The following is a 15,388-nucleotide window of genomic DNA, read 5'->3' on the forward strand; positions in this document are numbered from 1 at the left end:
AATAAGGAATTTTGGCACAAGATGTATGATATGCTTTACAGTTTCTATTATAACACTTAACCTTTATCCAGTAAACTCTCTCCTTGAATTTTCTTACAGTCCAATCAGTGAAAGCCGAAGAGTATTACAGGAGTCATGTGAGTTTTTCTTAAAGCACAATTCCAAAGTTAAACACAAAAAGAAGCACTACAAGCCAAGTTCACATAAACTGAAGGTCATTTCCAAATCCATGGGTACCAGCACAGGGGTGACGGCAAATCATGGTACTTCTGCGGTAGCAATCACTAACCATGACTACTTAGGACAAGAAACTCTGACAGAAATACAGACTTCACCGGAAACATCAGTGAGAGAGGTGAGAGGGGATGGAGCGAGCACCCCCAAATTAAGAGAACGGAACTATGAGGAGCCTGCCTCCCCAGCAGCACCCAGCTCCAAACCCTCCGGGGAACAGACGGACAGGAAAGGCCAAGGCCGGGCAGGCAACGTGAATGACAAGAGCAGTGTGTCTGAAAGTGCGCGGAGTGAAGGAAGGTGAGCTTGGACTTGCTTCTCTTAAATCATATGACTATTTCAAACACTGCCTTACACATTTTTCATTAAAGGATAACATTTTCATTTCCAGCCTATAGCTGGAAAGAATGCATTCTTTGAGATGACAGGTCTATACATTTTTAGTCCAAGTCAGTTTGGGATTAAAAAGTGTGAATTCTGCCTATAAATGCTCTTTTATAGTTTAATTCTTAGTATTGGGAAGAGCCTTTTATGTATATTGTTCAAATAGAAAAGTAATGTTCATTTCTATGGTAATTGTTAAGAGTTGCTTGTGAATTTAGGGAAATGTTTGATTCATGTAAAATACAGGCTATTAGGTTTCAATTGCCCACTCCAGTGTTCTTGCCTGGAGAATCCCAGGGATGGGGGAGCCTAGTAGGCTGCCATCTATGGGGTTGCACAGAGTTGGACACGACTGAAGTGACTTAGCAGTAGCAGCAGCCCTACATTATAATACTGTCTAAAAGGTATTTGTCATTTTATATGAGTTTGATTATAAAATGTTTTTATTTTCTGAACATGAAAGGATATTGACTTACTTTCAATGAATTTTTCCAAATGATCATAAGTGATCCAAACACAGGTAAGTACTGAATTAGCCAAAATATTGACAGCTGACTACTTTAAGGTCTCAAGGCTGTCTTACCTTATCCTCCCAAACTAGACCAAATGTACCTCCAACAGCTTTTGCATACTAGATTATGTATTATTAGATAAATGCCTTTATTGTCCCCTAGATTTGTAAACTCCTCAAAGGTGAAGCTGAGGTCATACTCATCTTTGTGCTCCCAGCCTCTTACACAGGGTCTAATCCGTGGGGGAGAATCAATAAAAGGTTTGCTAAACTAAGGGCAGGAATCCTGTCTTATTCCCCATGAGATACCATGCTTAGCCTGTACAGGGGTGATGCTTGATGAAGTTGCTGAAGTTAGCAAAAATTGTTTTTGAAAATAAATTATTTGTACTTTGAGGTGTTAAGAGTATACATAAAGAGTTAATTATTTTCTGATAAAAGTGGTTACTGACTAGGAGTAAAACTCATGGAAAGAGAAATAGCAGTTGTAAGGACATCCAGCATCGCGTCTGTGCTTTGGTGTGTATGTACATCAGTTTTTGTTGTTGTACCTAGGGTAACCCCAAAGAGTGATGTCCCCGGAAGTGGCCCAGTGCAGAGCAACAGCGTGCAGGCATCCAGTTCTCCAGAGCCAGGCAGCCTCAAAGGCTCAACATCACTGCTTGTTCATTCGGCTTCAGGAGCTGGAAAAGAGCAGGGCGCTGGCGGTCATTCAGATACTTGAAAACCAGGCCATCGTGTTACTGAGAAGGGGATTCCTGCTACACTGGAGGTGCCAGTACACTGTCTTACAAGAATCACTGTTACAGTTTGCTTTTGCACTTAAAGCTACATCGCCTCTTGTTACACTGAAAACAATAGATTCTGAGAATATGATTCATTTCACACAGAGGTTAATGGCAGCAATATACCCCCCCAAACGGGAATGTGCAGGTTAATAATATTTTTCAAGTTGTGTGGGAGGAGAGACTGTTAGAAGAATCTTCATTTTCGATTTATGAAGATTCTTCTGTGTCAAAAGTGTTTTAAATTGTACTATGCTGTTTCACTTTTCTAGTATAAAGTCAAGATTTTTCTTTGCTGAAGTATTTAAAACTTATCTTCATATCATTTTTATATATTTGAAAATGAATTTTTATGTTTTGAACTTTTTTAAGAAATCTTAAGTCTATTCAGATATTTTTATGTTATTCCAACAGCTGATTTTAGCACTATTTTGGTAGCTTTTACATTGAATTTCTAAGAAAATAAGTTCTTTTGTAGTATGAAAAGTAGTTGATACACTGAAATTCAATTTATCATGGAAATTCACCTTTAAAAACCTATTTACCTTATCATCTTCAATGTGTGAATTTTATGAAGTCTAGTTGTTTTAGGAATTTCACAGATCTATTATGCAACTGAAATAAGGTGCTTACTGAGTGTCCAATGTTGATATTATGCTGCTGACTGATCCTTCTGATTTTTTAAAATGAAATTTTCTGAAGGATTAGTAGATGAATTGTTACTCTTATAAATTAAGCCAAGTGCAAGGTGAATTGTTACTGTTTTATAAATTAAGCCAAGTGCAATTGATTTCCTTTTTTAATATATCATGACTACCCAAGATTGTGTTTGTATGACCATTTACAATTGCTTATACATTTAACTTTTGTTTTTTTAACATTTCGAATACTACAGACTTTTTGCATTTTTGCAGTATCTTTCTCAGACATAATGTAGAATTCATCTGTGCAGCTAAATAGGATTTTGCTGAATATTCAAACATGTGCTAGCAGTATTAGTGCCAAACAAATGGAAAATATATATATACAGTCCTGATAAACAGAATAAAATATATTTCACGTAACATACTTTGAAATATTAAAGAATTTTCTTAATTTTGTTTTCAATGAATATCTTTCCCTGAACGAAACTTTGTTATACTTTTGGTCTTTTTCTCTTATTTAACATTCTGTTAAAGTGTAAAAAGAAAATCATCATGTACTGTATGAAAAATGTAAATATTAACTTTTCCACATTTTTTAACTTTGTATACAAAAATTTTATGTGATCTTTTCAGTAATAAAATGTTCTTTGCATATGAGATTATAGAGTAATCTATGGTTATGCACAGTGTTCCTGGCCCAAGAAGTGATATCGTTTTTCAGATTGGTGGTTCCATGACTAACAAGCCAAAATAGGCTCTTTTTTACCTGGAGAATCAAAAGACAGTCAAGGCTTGTGTTATTTCTTCTTTGTCACAGTATCTTCTCAAAGTATATTTCCTGTTCAGTCACTGAGTCACATCCCACTCTTTGCAATCCCATGGACTACAGCATGCCAGGCTTCCCTGTCCTCCACCATCTCCTGGAGTTTGCTCAAGTTCCTGTCTACTGAGTCGGTGATGTATAGTGTAATTATCGGAGAAGGCAATGGCACCCCACTCCAGTACTCTTGCCTGGAAACTCCCATGGACGGAGGAGCCTGGTAGGCTGCAGTCCAGCGGTCGCTAAGAGTTGGACACGACTGAGCAACTTCACTTTCACTTTTCACTTTCATGCATTGGAGAGGAAATGGCACCCCACTCCAGTGTTCTTGCCTGGAGAATCCCAGGCACGGGAGAGCCTGGTGGGCTGCCATCTATGGGGTCACACAGAGTCGGACACGACTGAAGTGACTTAGCAGCAGCAGCAGTATAATTATAGAATTGTTTTTGTCATAACATTTTAAAGCCAACTGTAGACCTGAGATGTGGGATAAAGCAAAGGGAACCCAGGACCCTACTTTCACTCCTGACAATGAGAAATAAAACAAGATCATCCTGAAAACATTAGAAAAACTTAATAAGATCATGTGAAATTGCCAGGTTAAGATTTGGTAGAAGAGAAATTCACACTGTCAAGCCCAACATTTGGAGTTTTTTTTTTTTGCCTAGGAAGCATTTGACAATTCAGAAACCTGGCTGAGACATTGAATAGTGCCGTTATCAGACTCAAACTCTGGAGGACGAGGACAAGGAGAACAGAGTCAGAATTGTGACCTCAAAGGGATGCATCCTAGGGTAGGATGAACTATAAGGAAAGCAACTCTGCTTTGTTATCTGGGTGGACTAGAAAAGTCTCTAACCCTGGAATTAGGATAAGGTGGTTTTGGATAACTGTGACCATCAGGCACCAGGCAGAAGCAAATGAAAATTTTCTCTGGAGGAAGAAAATGTCATTTTACCTACTCTGTGGATATTTTGTCAAATACAATGTCCATCATATACTCAGACGTACTCAGATATGCAAAAACAATACATGAACAAGAATTGGTACAAGCATCAGACAAGAGCAAAATATTAAGAGATACTCCTAAATTGCCAGGCATAGGTTCATTAAACTAGTATAATTTAAAAAGAAAAGAAAATAAAGAAAACAATAATGAGATACCACTGCACACCTATTAGAATGGTTAAAATCCAAGAAATTGACAACATCAATTCCTGCTGAGGATGCTCTCATTTCTTGCTGATGGGATGCAAAATGGTGTAGGCACTTTAAAAACATTTGGGCAATTTCTCACACAGCTAAATGTGGTCTTACCATATGATCCAGCAATCGCACTCCTAGGTGTTTAACTGATTTATAAAGATACACTACCCTTGACATGCAGTATAAAACCCTCCACTCTTTCAGTCTCATCAGAACATAGTGACTTCCTCCCTTGACACACACTACCTCCACCAGGTGAAAGTCGGTATCAGCAGTGATAAGTCATACTGAGAGTACGTACCCTTCGTATGATGTGCTGAAAACAGCACTTGACCTCTGTGACCTTCCTCCCCCAAATTTCTAACTTCACTCTAGGCATGACTTCTCCAGTCACACAAATCTAGGCAGATGGAGTTTTTACAAAATACCTGACCAGTAGTACTCCTCAAAACTCTTAAGGTCATCAAAAACAGTCTGAAAAACAGTCATGGCCAAGAACTAAGGAGACATGATGTAACGTAGTATCCTAGAAAAGAAAAGCTACATTAGATAAAAACTAACAAAATCCGAATAAAGCATGGGCTTTAGTCATTTCAGTTCAGTGGAATGCTCATTAATTATATATGCAATAAGTTCCTCCCCTCTGCTGGCTCTCTGTCAATGGCATTCCTTTTCATCAGTTGCTGGACATTGTAGATGGATGCTCCAGTTTTCTTGTTTTTCCTCTCCTTTTGTTCATGTCTGAGTTTTTGTTCTCTAAGAAACATTTGAAGTGTTCCTCTAAGAAAACATTTCGAGCTTATCTTCTAAATTCCTGTTGAATTTTTATCTTGGCTATCATTTTTTAATTTCACAGAGCATTTTGTAGTACCTTCCTGTTTTCATGACTCTTTTTGAAATTATGTATGCAATTTTTGAAATTATGTATGCAATCTTCCTACATTGGAAGATAGATAATTTGCTTTTTAAAGGTCATAGAAAATATATTAATGTAGAATTTTTATTTTGTAACAGATACTAAGGTCCTTTAGGCCCTCATAATTTTCTAGTTGATTTTTCCTGGATTTTCTAGGTAAGTAAGCTTCTTGTAACAAATAATGATAATTTCATTTCTCACCTTTTAACTAACTTGATCTTGAAGCCAGTAATCATTAATAGTGAATAGTAGCAGGTAGTCTTGTTTATTTTAATGAAAATGCCTATAGATAACAATGTTGGCATTTGATATAAGGTAGGTATTTTTACTTGGGTTTCTCTTACCTTGGGCGTAGGGTATTTCTTCACGGCTGCTCCAGCAAAGTGCAGCCGCTGCTCCTTACTTGGATGAGGGGTATCTCCTCACCACCGCCCTTCCTGACCTTCAACATGGGATAGCTCAAGGTAAGAGAAACCCAAGTAAGATGGTAGATGTTGCAAGAGGGCATCAGACGGCGGACACACTGAAACCATACTCACAGAAAACTAGTCAATCTAATCACATAAGGACCACAGCCTTGTCTAACTCAGTGAAACTAAGCCATGCCCATGGGGCAACCCAAGATGGGCGGGTCATGGTGGAGAAGTCTGACAGAATGTGGTCCACTGGAGAAGGGAATGGCAAACCACTTCAGTATACTTGCCTTGAGAACCCCATGAACAGTATGAAAAGGCAAAATGATAGGATACTGAAAGAGGAACTCCCCAGGTCATTAGGTGCCCAATATGCTACTGGAGATCAGTGGAGAAATAACTCCAGAAAGAATGAAGGGATGGAGCCAAAGCAAAAAAAATACCCAGTTGTGGATGTGACTGGGGATAGAAGCAAGGTCCGATGTTGTAAAAAGCAATATTGCATAGGAACCTGGAATGTCAGGTCCATGAATCAAGGCAAATTGGAAGTGGCCAAACGAGATGACAAGAGTGAATGTCGACATTCTAGGAATCAGCAAACTAAAATGGACTGGAATGGGTGAATTTAACTCAGATGACCATTACATCTACTACTATGGGCAGGAAACCCTTAGAAGAAATGGAGTAGCCATCATGGCCAACAAAAGAGTACAAAATGCAGTACTTGGATGCAATCTCAATAAAGACAGAATGATCTCTGTTCGTCTCCAAGGCAAACCTTTCAATATCACAGCAATCCAAGTCTATGCCCCAACCAGTAACACTGAAGAAGCTGAACGGTTCTATGAAGACCTACAAGACCTTTTAGAACTAACACCCAAAAAAGATGTCCTTTTCATTATAGGGGACTGGAATGCAAAAGTAAGAAGTCAAGAAACACCTGGAGTAACAGGAAAATTTGGCCTTGGAATGCGGAATGAAACAGGCCAAAAGCTAATAGACTTTTGTCAAGAAAATGCACTGGTCATAGCAAACACCCTCTTCCAACAACACAAGAGAAGACTCTACACATGGACATCACCAGATGGTCAACACCAAAATCAGATTGATTATATTCTTTGCAGCCAAAGATGGAGAAGCTCTATGCAGTCAACAAAAACAAGACCAGGATCTGACTGTGGCTCAGATCATGAACTCCTTATTACCAAATTCAGACTTCAATTCAAGAAAGTAAGGAAAACCACTAGACCATTCAGGTATGACCTAAATCAAATCCCTTATGATTATACAGTGGAAGTGAGAAATAAATTTAAGGGCCTAGATCTGATAGAAGGAGTGCCTGATGAACTATGGATGGAGGTTCGTGACATTGTACAGGAGACACGGATCAAGACCATCCCCATGGAAAAGAAATGCAAAAAAGCAAAATGGCTGTCTGGGGAGGCCTTACAAAAAGCTGTGAAAAGAAGAGAAGCGAAAAGCAAAGGAGAAAAGGAAAGATATAAGCATCTGAATACTTCCCTGGTGGCTCAGATGGTAAAGCATTTGTCTACAATGTGGGAGACCCAGGTTTGATCTCTGGGTTGGGAAGATCCCCTGGAGAAGGAAATGGCAATCCACTCCAGTACTATTGCCTGGAAAATCCCATGGACAGAGGAGCCTGGTGGGCTATGGTCCATGGGGTCGCAAAGAGGTGGACACGACTGGGCGACTTCACTTTGAAGCATCTGAATGCAGAGTCCCAGAGAATAGCAAGAATGGATAAGAAAGCCTTCTTCAGTGATCAGTGAAAAGAAATAGAGGAAAAGAACAGAATGGGAAAGACCAGAGATCTCTTCAAGAAAATTAGAGATACCAAGGGAACATTTCATGCAAAGATGGGCTCAATAAAAGAAAGAAATGGTATGGACCTAACAGAAGCAGAAGATATTAAGAAGAGGTGGCAAGAATATACAGAAGAACTATACAAAAAAGATCTTCACGACCCGGATAATCACGATGGTGTGATCACTCATCTAGAGCCAGACATCCTGGAATGTGAAATCAAGTGGGCCTTAGAAAGCATCACTATGAACAAAGCTAGTGGAGGTGATGGAATTCCAGTGGAGCTATTTCAAATCCTGAAAGATGATGCTGTGAAAGTGCTGCACTCAATATGCCAACAAATTTGGAAAACTCAGCAGTGGCCACAGGACTGGAAAAGGTTAGTCTTCATTCCAATCCCAAAGAAAGGCAATGCCAAAGAATGCTCAAACTACTGCACAATTGCACTCATCTCACATGCTAGTAAAGTAATGCTCAAAATTCTCCAAGCCAGGCTTCAGCGATATGTGAACCATGAACTTCCTGATGTTCAAGCTGGTTTTAGAAAAGGCAGAGGAACCAGAGACCAAATTGTCAACATCCGCTGGATCATGGAAAAAGCAAGACAGTTCCAGAAAAACATCTATTTCTGCTTTCTTGGCTATGCCAAAGCCTTTGACTGTGTGGATCACAATAAACTGTGGACAATTCTTCAAGAGATGGGAATACCAGATCACCTGACCTGCCTCTTGAGAAATCTGTATGCAGTTCAGGAAGCAACAGTTAGAACTGGACATGGAACAACAGACTGGTTCCAAATAGGAAAAGGAGTATGTCAAGGCTGTATATTGTCACCCTGCTTATTTAACTTATATGCGGAGTACATCATGAGAAACGCTGGACTGGAAGAAACACAAGCTGGAATCAAGATTGCGGGGAGAAATATCAAGAACCTCAGATATGCAGATGACACCACCCTTATGGCAGAAAGTGAAGAGGAACTAAAAAGCCTCTTGATGAAAGTGAAAGAGGAGAGTGAAAAAGTTGGCTTAAAGCTCAACATTCAGAAAACAAAGATCATGGCATCTGGTCCCATCACTTCATGGGAAATAGATGGGGAAACAGTGGAAACAGTGTCAGACTTTATTTTTTGGGGCTCCAAAATCACTGCAGATGGTGACTGCAGCCATGAAATTAAAAGACGCTTACTCCTTGGTAGGAAAGTTATGACCAACCTAGATAGCATATTCAAAAGCAGAGATATTACTTTGCCGACTAAGGTCCATCTATTCAAGGCTATGGTTTTTCCAGTGGTCATGTATGGATGTGAGAGTTGGACTGTGAAGAAGGCTGAGTGCTGAAGAATTGATGCTTTTGAACTGTGGTGTAGGAGAAGACTCTTGAGAGTCCCTTGGACTGCAAGGAGATCCAACCAGTCCATTCTGAAGGAGCTCAACCCTGGGATTTCTTTGGAAGGAATGATGCTAAAGCTGAAACTCCAGTACTTTGGCCACCTCATGCGAAGAGTTGACTCATTGGAAAAGACTCTGATGCTGGGAGGGATTGGGGGCAGGAGGAGAAGGGGACGACTGAGGATGAGATGGCTGGATGGCATCACTGACTCAATGGACGTGAGTGTGAGTGAACTCCGGGAGTTGGTGATGGACAGGGAGGCCTGGGGTGCTGCGATTCATGGGGTCACAAAGAGTCCGACACGACTGAGCGACTGAACTGAACTGAACTGAGGTATTTTTAACAATAGAAATATCCTGTTCCATTTGACAATTTTTTTTTAATTGGCAGTAGGTGTTGAATTTTATCAAATGCCTTTTGCTATTAGTGTTGGTCATGGGGGCTAACTGCTGTCACAAACAATCCTCAAAATTTTAGTAGCTCATGCATAGAAAATAGGTAACTAATAAGGACCTACTTACAGCACAGGGAACTCTTACTCAATATTCTGTGATGGCCTATAAGGGAAAAGAATCTAAAAAGTGAGTGCTGAGTCACTTCAGTTGTGTCCGACTCTTTGTGATCCTATGGACTATAGCCCGCCAGGCTCCTCTGTCCGTGGGGAGTGGATATATGCATAAATGATTCACTTGGCTGTACACCTGAAACTAATACAACACTGTAAATCAACTATACTCCAATGATTTTTCTTTAAAATTTAGTATTCTAAAATCTGTTTCCATGCTACCCTGGTGGCTCAGATGGTAAAGTGTCTGTCTGCAATGCGGGAGACCTGGGTTTGACTCCTGGGTTAGGAAGATCCCCTGGAGAAGGAGATGGCAACCCACTCCAGTATTCTTGCCTGGAGAATCCCATGAATGGAGGAGCCTGGTAGGCTACAGTCCATGTGGTCGCAAAGAATTGGACAAGACCGAGTGACTTCATTACTTCATTGCCACTCACAGGACAAATGTAGATGTTCTTGAGGTAGCCTGCCTAGTGAGTCCTCAAGCACCCCTCACTTCTGTCTGGTGACTCTGCTGTCTGTCAGGACTTCAGATTCTCCTCCAGAACTCTCTGCACCCCGCCAGCAGGTGGAGGCAGAGAGAGAAAGAGCAACCACCTGCACACAGGAAAATATGGCTTGAGCAGGGAATTGGCTTGCTTCACTTTCAGCTACATTCCATTTGAGAGAATTCAGGCACAGATCCATACCTAACTCCAAAGGATGCTGGGAAATGTGGTGCATCCGAGAGGGTGAAGGAACAGGCTCAATGAGCAGCTCAACAGCAATGTTTTAGTCCACAACTGTGATATCGTCAGCACTTTTCCTAATATAAGATATCCTTTCATGCTTTGAGTAACTAATAGATCTTAAACACTTTCTATATCTACCTATGTTCTAAATGATGTCTCAATGGGCATAATGTTTGTAATCAGTAAGCTTGAATTTTTTTAAAGTATTCATTTTTAATAACAAACTTTAAAGCCATCTTCTTAATTCAAAAGAAAAAAGCAGTTTCTCTTTTTCCCAGGACCAGTGCCTCTGATGCAAAAAGAGCCTGCTATTTCAGAGTCAGTGACATAAATTTTTTTTTAATCTTTATTGAATTTGTTATAATATTGCTTCTGTTTTATGTTTTGGATTTTTTGGCCGTGAGTCATATGGGATCTTAGCTCCCCAACCCAGGGATCAAACCCGCACCCCCTGCCTTGGAAGGTGAAGTCTTAACCATTGGACCACCAGGGCAGTCCCAGTGATGTTAATTTTTGTAAGAATTAACATGACCTTTTTTAACCAAGAAAGTTGACCTAAATTACATACTATATTTACATTTACAATAATGAAGTTGGCATGAGCCATGTGCAGCTAAATTCAACTGCAGTCAAGATATGATAAAGCAGCATATATCACTATAAAAATCAGCCACAAATCCTCAACAGAACTTGGTGGAATGCCATCTTTCAAAAAGACAGTACCCCGTTGGGATCCATCGTGGATATTCATAGTACTGAAGGAATCTTCCCTAGACTTTCCTCGAAAAAGTAGACCAAAAACAGCTTGTAATTGCCACCCATCATCAAAATCACAGTTTTAGTGCCTCTTTACTTCTCAGAAGCATACCACTGGTGGGTGTTTCCCACCAGTACTGCTGGAAAGTTTAAACATTGCCAAGGCAGTTAAACACCGGTACTCTCAGGAAATGAAAGATGTAATTTTTTAATAAACGCAGAAGCCCTGCTGTTACTTTTCTGCCTGAATATTATCATCTCTAATACCTTACTGCTCACACATCAAAGACTTAAAATTCCAGATGCTAAAGGTTTTAACAGTGATCACTGGGACTTACCACATGCAGAAGAATCATATTTTCATTAACTCACAATGGCAATGAATCAACAAAGAGAAAAGAGGAGAAAAGATTAAAGGGCTAATAGAAAGAAAGATTCTTCAAAGTCCCTTGCACAGCAAGGAGATCAAACCAGCTCATCCTAAAGGAAATCAACCCTGAAAATGCATTGGAAGAACTGATGCTGAAGCTGAAACTCCAATACTCTGGCCATCTGATGTGAAGAGCCGACTTATTGGGAAAGACCCTGAGGCTGGGAAAGATTGAGGGCAGGAGGAGAAGGGGGTGACAGAGGATGTGATGGTTGGATGGCATCACTGATTTCAATGGACATGAGTCTGAGTAAACTCCAGGAGATAGTGAAGGACAGGGGAGTCTGGCGTGCTGCAGTCCATGGGGTTGCAGAGTCAGACATGAGTTAGAAACAGAACAACAATAAATAGCTCATGCAGCTCAGCATCAGGAAAACAAACAGCCCAATCAAAAAATGGGCAAAAGACTTAGACATTTCTCCAAAGAAGACATACAGAAGAGTAGATTTGAAACATACACACTACAATATGCAAAATAATTAGCCAGTGGGCATTTGCTGTATGACATAGGGAGCTCAAATCTGGTGCTCTGTGACAACATGGGGTGTGGTGGATGACGGAGTGGGAGGTGGGAGGGAAGTACAGGAGGGAGGAAACATACGTATACCTACGGCTGATTCATGCTGATGTATGGCAGAAACCAACACAACATTGTAAAACAATTATCCTCCAATTAAGATAAATCAAAAAGAAAAGATTAAAGGGCTAATCTCAAAGTTCAGAAGACACTGGGACCCAGAGCTAAACAGTAATGAAAATGGCATAGTAAGTTTGTCATGAACATAACCAGAGGAGCAGAAACTGACCCAAACAATATGAAAGAAAGATGATAAAAGAAAAGGAAGGCAGAGGAACTTCCCTGGCAGTCCAGTAGTTAGGTAAGACTTCGCCTTCCAATGCAGGGGGTTCGGGTTTTATCTGTGATCAGGGAACTAAGATCCCATATGCCTTGGGCCAAAAAACCAAAACATAAAATGAAAATAATACTGTGACAAATTCAATAAAGACATTAAAAATATCTTTTTAAAGAAGATACAAAAAGAAGGCAGAACTGGAACTGGTAAACACCAGTTAGAAATGAAAATAAAAGAAAAAGTAATTGCTAGAGGAATACATTTAGCAGCCAAATCTGAGGTTTTTATTTTCCATCCCAAGAAGAAAAAAAGGGAAAATTAGGAAAATGTTCTAAGAATACACTTTCTATTTCTCCACCACAAAAGGAGGAGGTGAGAGGGGGATGAAGCTGAATTATTTTCTTGGGGGCCTATTCTAGGATCGAATTAGTTTCACTGTCAGGAAATGTATGAATCTGAATATATAGACACTCCAGACTTTATCTGGGAAAAGTCACCAACAAAGTACTAGCTCCCCTGGTGGTTCCAGTCTTTCTGAACAGCTGGTCCAGTGCCCGAATGAAAACTTTCATAAAACAGGAAGGTCCAGAGCCTGTAAACCAAGCTGACCACTGGCAAAACCCCTTGCTGGCATTTTTAGCCTCTCAGCTGCCACCTCTGTCAGTGCAGAGTCCAAGTGAAAAAGAATAACATGCTGTGTTTCTAGAGCTGACCTTGTTGGCAGGCTGCGAGCAAATAAAAAGTACAGTAAAACAAAACAGGAGGACTGTGTTTCCTCGACTGACAGTCATCACTGCCTCTTTGTCACTGGTTCTGAGACTCCAGGTAGGGCTTTCCAGGCTGGCCTTGCAGACGCTGAAAAGTCCACAGGTTTTCTTTAGGAAAGCCAAGACCAGGAGAGGTGCGTGCAGCACATCCCAAACCGAGGAGTTACCAGTCAGGGTTCTCGGAGTCCTTAATCAATAGAAATGGCTAAAAGGCAAGAGGAGAAGTTCTGACAAGCCTTTATCAAGACACACCCTGCAGCACCAGCGAGGGGAAAGCAAGCAACAGGTGCGCCTGCTTGCTCCCTGAGTGGGGTGAGAGTGGGGGTGGATCGGGTTGGCCCAAAGTGTCTTGGGTGGTCTGGGTGGTGCTGTGTGCAGAGATCACAGTGTGGTCTTCTGCTTTTGCTCCCAACAGCTCAGATGCAGAAGCTGAGTTTTGACACTTTGTATTTTATTGTCCATTATTTGCCCCATCTGCACATGCACCGGGCTTTCCTGGAGGCTCAGTGGTAAAGAATCTGCCTGCAATGCAGGAGACGTGGGTTTAATCCCTGGGTCGGGAAGATCCCTTGGAGAAGGAAATGGCAACCCACTCCGGTACTCTTGCCTGGAGAATCCCATGTACAGAGGAGCCTACAACTGACTGGGAGCGGCAGTCTATCCAGGTCCCAAGGAGCTGGACACAACCTAGCGACTGACCACCATGCGCATGCACGTGGTTGTTTGTAGTCCATTATAGCTTCTTCGTGGGTCTTCCCAGGTGGCTCAGTGGATAAAGAACCTGCCTGCAGTACAGGAGACACAGGAGATATGGGTTCAATTCCTAGGTGGGGAAGATCCCCTGGAGGAGCGCACAGCAACCCACTCCAGTATTCTTGCCTGAAGAATCACATGGACAGAGGAGCCTGGAGGGCTACAGCTCATGCGGGCGCAAAGAGTTGGAGACGACTGAAGTGACTGCACGCAGGCATAGCTTCCTCATAATCCATTGCTCGAGGAGACATTCCTTCTGGTGCAAGCATTGCAGCAAAGGGTCCTGGGTTTCAGCCTGTCTCAGGAGGGTACTTCAGGGACTGTCTAGGGCACCTCAGGGACTGTGGAGGCAGGGCCCAGCCTGACTACCCTGGACACCCTGAAGAGACTGATGATGAAGCAAGCTCCTGTCCTCTGATTCAGCAAGTATACAGCCTGGCGGAAGAGGCTGACTCTGCACAGGCAAGAGGTAAGAACATTTAAAGAATTAGCAGTTAGTTAGTTACAAGGCATGAAATCTAAATACATTGACATGGAAGTCTTCCAATATATTGCTCAACACACAAAAGCAAGTGGCAAAACTATACTTCCAGGATATCACCATGTATGTACACAACTGTCACCCCACAGGACAGTCTATACGTTTCCTCTTGTTGTGCTGACATGTATCTAAATGCATAAGGGTACCATGGATGTGAACAACCCTCACCTCACAGAATGAGGCTGTATGTTTTCTACAGGTACATAATCAGGGACTCTGGAAAATGTGATAATATTTTCTGTGGAGGGGGTCAGCATCACAGGTGATGATCAAAGCAGACTTTAACCTGATCCATAGTGTTTAAGGGCTTCCCAGGTGGTGCTAGTGGTAAAAAGCACCCACTTGCCAGTGCAGGAGATGTGAGAGATGAGACCTGGGTTTGATCCCTTGGTTGGGAAGATTCCCCTTGGAGAAGGCAAAAGCAATCCACCCCAGTATTGTTGCCTGGAGAATCCCATGGACAGAGGAGCCTGGGGGCTACGGTCCATAGGATCACAAGGATGTGACTGAAGTGACTTAGCACGCATGTAATATTTACATTTTTACAAGGAATACCTATTAATAGATCACCTGGTATAAGCGTTAATTTTTTAATAGATCTACCAAGCATGTGTCTAGCTAATGGTGACACAGTGGGTCCAGCCACATCTGGCTGCAAGGGTCTTCGTGTCACTGATGTACATGCCTGGGGGCAGGGGAGGGGCAGCCCACACCACCAAGACCTGGAAAGGCCACCAGCTCATCTGGTTCAGACTCCGTTTGCTCCCTCCCTCCTGTGCTTCTCTGTGTCCCCAAAACAGTCTTCTCTTTGGCTGGCAATCAGTACAGGGGCTTTGAGAGCGTCCATGCCTCAGTCCTTTCT

General features: G+C 41.5%; 1 protein-coding gene across 2 annotated transcripts in view; it reads left to right on the forward strand.

Annotated features, from left to right (window-relative positions):
* The window catches only part of FZD6 (frizzled class receptor 6), a 36,750-nt gene extending 33,539 nt beyond the window's left edge, over positions 1-3,211 (forward strand). For both annotated transcript variants that reach the window (XM_018058333.1, XM_018058332.1), the window contains exons 6-7: positions 100-534; positions 1,685-3,211. In XM_018058333.1, the coding sequence (XP_017913822.1) occupies positions 100-534; positions 1,685-1,853 (604 nt within the window). In that variant the 3' untranslated portion in view covers positions 1,854-3,211. The remainder of the gene's footprint in view (positions 1-99; positions 535-1,684) is intronic.

Source organism: Capra hircus, chromosome 14 (genome assembly GCF_001704415.2).
Source record: "Capra hircus breed San Clemente chromosome 14, ASM170441v1, whole genome shotgun sequence".
NCBI classification, from domain to species: Eukaryota; Metazoa; Chordata; class Mammalia; order Artiodactyla; family Bovidae; genus Capra; species Capra hircus.